This window comes from Rhododendron vialii, chromosome 13a (assembly GCF_030253575.1).
Source record: "Rhododendron vialii isolate Sample 1 chromosome 13a, ASM3025357v1".
In the NCBI taxonomy this organism is placed as follows: domain Eukaryota; kingdom Viridiplantae; phylum Streptophyta; class Magnoliopsida; order Ericales; family Ericaceae; genus Rhododendron; species Rhododendron vialii.
The window spans coordinates 5,279,612-5,286,570 of NC_080569.1; the positions used below are offsets into that span (position 1 = coordinate 5,279,612).

General features: G+C 38.8%; 1 protein-coding gene across 2 annotated transcripts; it reads right to left on the minus strand.

The window, feature by feature from the left end:
• Window positions 1-299: 299 nt before the first annotated feature.
• On the minus strand, window positions 300-4,687 carry LOC131313674 (uncharacterized). Of its 2 annotated transcripts, XR_009196269.1 has the most exons (3): window positions 4,190-4,687; window positions 564-2,098; window positions 300-456 (listed from the first exon to the last, which is right to left on the minus strand). XR_009196269.1 is itself a non-coding variant. In XM_058342116.1 (2 exons), exons 1-2 carry the CDS (start codon window positions 4,447-4,449, stop codon window positions 697-699), a joined length of 1,662 nt encoding a protein of 553 aa, XP_058198099.1. In that variant the 5' UTR covers window positions 4,450-4,687; the 3' UTR covers window positions 547-696. The 2 variants fall into 2 exon arrangements, 1 of the variants encoding a protein (XP_058198099.1); XM_058342116.1 differs by lacking the exon at window positions 300-456 and having other exon boundaries at window positions 547-2,098.
• Between the last annotated feature and the right edge of the window lie 2,272 nt (window positions 4,688-6,959).

The window sequence follows — 6,959 nt, forward strand, 5'->3', positions numbered from 1 at the left end:
AAAAAGACCAGAAAGCAATGTCTCGGTTTCTCACATCCAGTGGGACTGGGATTTTTTAGGTTCAAAATTCGTAATTCTCCTTTTGGTTTCCTATCAGGTCTGGGTATAATACCATCTTTCATTCCATCTTGTAGTAGTACGGGGAAATGTTAAACAAAAATGCAGCTATTAGCCAAACAAAACTATAGGAAATGAATCAAGCTGTGAAAATCATATAGCAGTGTGAGACTGTTGCATCCGGCCAAATGGAATAATTCAATTTTCTAAGGGCCACGTTCTTCGTGGCATACAGTTCATGCCCCTTTTCACTCTTTCTCTACTATATTACTACCAGACGGCAACTGTAAGGTGTTTTGCTGGAAACTCACCTTGATTGTAGATCGTAGACGCTTCTACCTCCCAAGTTTTGGGCACGTTGTCAGTTTCTTTCCGAGATGGACAACAGATCGCTGGAATCTGGAATCCAGCAATTAAGAGAAATGTCAAGTTCAGACCACTAAGAAAAAGAGCAGAACAAGTTGTGGGAAGAGGAAGGAGCATTTAATCTGATCATAAACAACCACCCTGTGGAATTTTTATATATCTTTGGCATTGTTCTGCACATATAATCGCAATAAATTAGATACAGTATGGGCAAATAGGAACTAAATGAGTCCGCATTCAACCGAAATGTAAAAACTAATGGTGTCCCTGTAGTTAGAACATCCATCTCGGAGATGAATGGACCACACTCGGCCGGGGCCTGTTTGGCAGCTTTGGCTGCTCTGAATTGTTCCGCTTTTTCATGATGGAGGAGAGGGTTGGGCTGAAAAAGTCATTACTTCTCTGAGAAGTCGCCCCTTGCGAATATATCTGTCTTCCTTGCATAAAACTCCTTCGTGTTTCTAGCACCTCCTTTCGAACCACAGGATTTCTTTGAACAGCTCCCCATCTGTTGTAACTCACACAGCTCTGACTCCTCCCTACTTGCTGAAACTTTCCCTCCATTGGACTCGTATAATTACGACTTTCAGCTGTTTCTGCTGAATACATTGTAGTTTCTCCCTCACTGCTATAATACCCATTCTGCATCTCCGACACCTCTATTGGGGATGAACTGGACAGGACCTCACTATGGCCCCCGTTTACAGAACCAGTTGAGGCCATGTCAGCATCTGCCATTGGACCTATCTGTCTTCTGTCACTAAATCTTTCTTCTCTCAATGGCTGCTGCAGAGGAACTTCCTTGAGGGTATTTTCGTCAGAGTAAGGGGCAAGCAGCCTCTTGGCAGGTTGCTGCAACACTGGAGTTTTGGCAACCTTCGGAGGAAAACTAATATCTAAGAGTTGGATTTGGCTATTTTCCTTCATCCTTGTCGGGACAGAGGTCAATTTTCGCGATTCATAAATTTGTGGTTTTGGAATCCCCTGCACATGGCTTGCAGCACGCGGATCAGCAGTTAGGGTTTCATCGTCAAATGTGTTTGCCGCAGCAGAGCAGCTTGGTCCCGGCTTATCGTTTGTTTTCAACATTGCAATGGATGGCGATGGTGTTCCATTGTTTTCAGGATCTGTTGACTTGAAGACCCTCTTCATTGTGAAGGAATCGCACTTCCGGCCAGCCGACATCAACCTGACGAGTGGCAACTTAGGTTTGTTGAGTTCATCAAGGTTACCCTCCCAATGCTGGGCTAACCAATCACAGATGATGGGAATGGGTATACCAAATTGCATAGGAAGATCCTTCTTCACAGATGAAGATGAAGATGATGAAGTCGAAGAAGATTTTGTGTGTGGAGATGTTGCTAGCTTCATGGGATCACAGACCATAAATGAAAGATTGCCTTGCACATCAAAGCCAGCAGAACCAGGGCTCCAAGTTACAGAGTCAGTGGACAGCTTTATGAGATTGTCAGTGGCTATAACGACTTTTCCTTCACCAACTGTCAACTCGTTTTTTTTCGTGTAGCCCAAAAGATAAACTGCACTACCAAGTTCAAGATTTGGTTTAGAGCAGGTTTTCAAGTAGTGGGGTTGCTGCCCCTGAGCATTTGAGTCTGCATCCTTGGCATCCACACCCACTATTGTAAGATCAAGAACAGAACTGGTGACGAAAAACCTGCAATCAAGATGAAAGAAATGAGAAAATTATTTAGAACACAAGTACCAGCTAATTGCAATGAATGGTGGGAAAATACAACCACATCACCCATTCTGCCTAAAATCAAGGTCAACCTTGCGGCAGAGGACTAAATTTTTTTTTCTTTTTTCTTTGTCTTTTTCCCTCAAAGCATTGAGATCCACCTGGCAAAATAAATTTGGGAAAATATAAACACGATAGTCATTTGGCCCCTAAACTTCTAAGATCCATCTAGCAGCTTAGGACTAAATTCCAGACCAGAGTTTGAAAATGGCACAAACCTTGATAATGTAATATTAGAGTAATTCAAGTCCTGCCAAAGCATACAGCAATGGCGGGGACAGAAAACAACTGGGTGATTTAGAAGTAGATTTCTATTTTTTCATTTACTCACACATTTCATTTATTTCCCTGAGGATGTCAGGTTCCATGAAAGGCTGAAAGGGATAACTTCACTACTAAAAATACTCAATATCTCTGTATCATTCAACAGATTTAAGAATTGAATTCTATTCACTACAGATCTAAAAAAGTTGGCATTGAGATGTTCCATTTTGTTTTTTTTCAGCCGAAAAACTATGTAGTTTAGTGCTACAATAAATGTGATGGACGAGAATTATCGTAACGAAAACTTTTCAGGAATATTACAAGAAACCACGTCAATAGTAATCAAAGGTAAATTGAGTAAAATACATATAGCTATATGTCCTCTGCAACACAGATTGCATTGAATGGAATCAACTAGCATAAATTACGGACCAAGAAATAACTCATAAGCCTTGATCATTTTACATGCTAAAGACGGAAATTGACAAAGACAAACCTTCTTTTCATCACTGACTCATCTAAAATATACTGCAAATAATATAACCCCCATTCAGTAGGAACTTTTCGTAAGGCGCTCCAATAGCATCATAATAAGAAATTAATTACTGACCCAACCGTCAAAACAACGGCAAACAATATATCCATTAACAATAGCTGAATTAGCAAGTACATGGTCACTCGAAGGTGTCAACGCAGGAAAATTTTGTGAGACAATTTAGTGGAGAAATGAGAAACACAAATATATTACAACAGGTTGATCCTATCGTTGTTCACAATCTCCCATATCCCCCTGCAGTGCGAAACCATAAAGAAAATTTTTCCTGAAACAACATTTTATGACGATACTAAAAGTAGAGCTTGTTACTCACGCAAGTCATCACATTCCTCTTTAACGTGTCGCACTGGAATATGGTACTATAACATATGTCCAACCTCTCGAGTCAAGCAATGAATTGAACACAATAATGTGTAGTGGGATGTGAATCCTGAAAATGATCAGGGGAAAAATGACAGAAGAACAATCAACATGCCGCTCCAATCTTACCCCGCCTATTATAATTTTTGGAATTCTCCCCGGATTTGGCTGAATTTTATAGGTTGAGTCAAGATTGTGCTATTGCTTGATATTCAGGCACTAAGACCTATAAATTAGAAATTATATAATCTCCATGCGCTGAAACAGGGTGAGACCCGACAATATCAAATAGGGAGTGACCTGAAGATGGAACCCTCCTACAAAAACCTCGGCAACCCCCAACACCACCCAAATGCTCCTCATGTGGCCATCCATGTGAATTCGGAGTTACGGGGCTCACACCTAGTTACATTGCTTTGGTTCAATATTCGGTTATAGTTTAGGGCCTTTAGGCAGATCTAACTGCATTGGCTATCAATTTAAATGGCAACGACACGCTGTACAATTCTCGGTTAATGTATAATTCTGCGGCGAAGAGATAATGACTCTACAAAATCAGATCGAGGGAGTAACTTCTCTTTTGCATCAACCAATAGTCCAAAAATAGGTCATCGAGTTGTTAAGTACGTCCATCTTGTCCTCATTCGTGTAATTAAAATTGACGCTTTATAAATAACAAAGATAAATAAATCAACCAATACACATCAACTAATCAAACAGTAATATATACTAACAAAAATCAAGAAAGAAAACTAACATGCGTCCACACATACACACGCATTCGTATGTAAAGCAAGTAATCAAAGCGTTAAGGTCGAAACCCTAACCTGTGCGGATAAAGGCTGGCAGCGACGCCGTTCTGCAGGCGGATCTCCACGGCCTCGGCGGCGGCCACCGACGGGAGGTTGACGTGCGACGTCAACAGCAGGTTCCGGTGGATTAAAAATCCGGTGCTGGAAATCCCTCCTGCGCCGACGCCTGCTATTCTCGCCATGGCCGGGCCTTTGCCGGATAAAATGGCGGCTTTGATCCTCTCGGACTTGCCTCCGCCGCTGCAGAAGCACCAGGATTCGCCCAAGACCCCCATCCTTTCGTTTTGACTTCGTGAAAAAGATTTCAGATCCAGAGCCCCAGCTTGTGCTGCATTCTCTCTCTCTCTCTCCGTTAATGGTAGGGGAATAGGAATCGTGAATGTATAAGGAGTAAAAATGGTGGATGCAGAGAGATTACAATGCTACATACACATGAACTGTCTGCTCGAACGAAGGAGAGAGAGAGAGAGAGAGAGAGAGAGAGAGAGAGAGATTACATGAGTGAAAGGAGACCGCGTGACCACAAGGGATGTAAAATGCTGTATTCTTTCTTTTCCGGTAAGTGGCAGTAGTAATTATTCGAGTGCCCCTTTTTTTAATACTTTATTTTTAGTTTATTTGGGGTCTGACTCTGAATGAATCTATATTTGTTTGCATATATAAGAGTGAGATAAACAAACCGGTCGTCACATGATGTCTCAACATACACACATTAGTATTAGATTAATGATCAATATTTTTTTTTATCGTCGAAAACCAGTGTAGTTAGATAATTGAATTAATACATTGGAAGAGTAATTGAACTCGTGACTTCTTTTTTTCTTACACCTAAGTGCAGTCTTAGTGTCCTCATTTTCTCCTTGCATTCCTAATGTTGTTGGGTCAAAGACATGTTGACTCGTTCTTGTGGTTGGATTCAATCTGGCCACCCTCTCCCCCAAACCTTAAGATATTTTCGATAGTAGTTCTTGTTGCACCAAGAAAATAAAAAGAAAACCCGGGAATTTTAGCAATTTAAGATTGTGTTAGCTCAATTTTTCGCTTTAGGACCATAATTGGAATTTATATCTTGCCCTTTAGGCAGGATTTGAGAGACTCAAGACCCGAAGGCAGGACCGACCCGAAGGCAGGACCGTTCTTGAGTTTTTTGGGGTCAAGGACGTACAAAACAAACAATCAAATTAATGCCAAAATAATTAGTACACATCATAATAAAAATAAATACACAAATTATGGTTCCACTTATTTCCAATTAACTAAAAAGTAATATGTCGATTGTTACGACCTCACGATTTGTTTTTAGTACATCAGTTTGGTTGTTCATTGAATAATTAAAGCATGCATGTTCTCATTAGACCTTTTTCCCTCCACAATTGCAAAAAAAGTGGTTTTTACTTCTTTCTTTATTTTTTAATCTTTATTTCAAATCTTTTACGTTTCAGCTGATCTAAGATGCAGTATGATTTGATTTCATATAAAGAGGATGCAACGTAGTCAAAATAGTTTAAGAAAATAAGTATTACCTATCAATTAATTGTAAAAAACTGACTGAAACCATATTTGGACTATTTATTTTTATTGATAAGTGAACAGAGCCAAAGACCCCTTGACTCGTGAACGTAGCTAAAGGTTTGGGGTTTAAACCAGCTACTCTCCCCCCCAAGCCTTCGTAGTTCTTGTTGCACCAAGAAAATAAAAGAGAGACAAGGAAAATTTAACAATTTAAGATTGCGTTAGCTCAATAATTCACAACAAGGCTGGGTAAAATTGCTAGTCAAAAGTGCGGTGGTTCTATTTTACCTAGTCATTTTTTGAGCTTGCACTCCAATAATTAAAGTGAGGAGAGAGAACTTGAATAAAATAGGAGAGAGAGTGTATTTTTGTTAAAAAACTATAAATAATTATGTGCTTACCAAGTGAATAGTAACTCAACATATTTGTTGCATTACTGTAGCCCTTGGTAAAATAGCTAGTTTTTTTTGCTGAGGTTCTTATAACATCATTTTTATGTTTTGCTAGCTAAAGTACCTTAAAAAAAACCCTATATACCAAGGCAGGGCTTTCCCTCGTAAACTAGGGGCCGTAAGATATATATATGAAAAATACTAAAAAATCCAATCAAATAGTATTAGATAATTGCATATTATGCAAAATATGGTTCCAATTTTTTACAATTAACCGATGGGTAATATATCTACTAATAAAACCACACGTCCTCTTAGAGCATACACATTGTGATAATCAAATGAGTATGCATAATCAAACTTAACAATAATGTTCAAAAAATACCTCATATTGTAATAAGCAAAGTTACAAGTCTTTTAGCAGATGACCAAATTTCACCCATTCTATAACCAAACTTAACAATTTTTACCAATAACCAAAACTCAATAACCAAGCTTAATAACCAAACTCAAAACCCAATAACTAAAAAACACCCCACTGGAATCGTCTCATCGAGACGAATAATTTGGTGTAGTCAGGTGCGTGATTGGAATTCGTTTGCTATTGAACAAATGTGCATTGTGTATTGTGGAAGTTTTTTTGGTTAGGGATGCAAAAATAACCAATGTGGAGGAAGAGGTTGTTATGTTTGATTATGGATTAAATGGATAATCAAATGTTGATGTGACACATTTTGGTTATTAATTTTGATTATTACTATTGCGGATGCTCTTAGTACATCTTTTTTATAACTCTCGATTTATTTTCTTAAACTATTTTGACTACATTGTATCTTCTTTATATGAAATCATACTGCATCTAAGTAAAAGATTTGAATTCA

Excerpts from the sequence above, each read along its gene's own strand:
- LOC131313674 (XM_058342116.1), bottom strand. The coding sequence starts at position 4,449 with ATGGGGGTCTTGGGCGAATCCTGGTGCTTCTGCAGCGGCGGAGGCAAG. Across the intron at positions 2,099-4,189 it reads GCCAGCCTTTATCCGCACAG|GTTTTTCGTCACCAGTTCTG; the intron begins GTTAGGGTTTCG and ends TCTTGATTGCAG.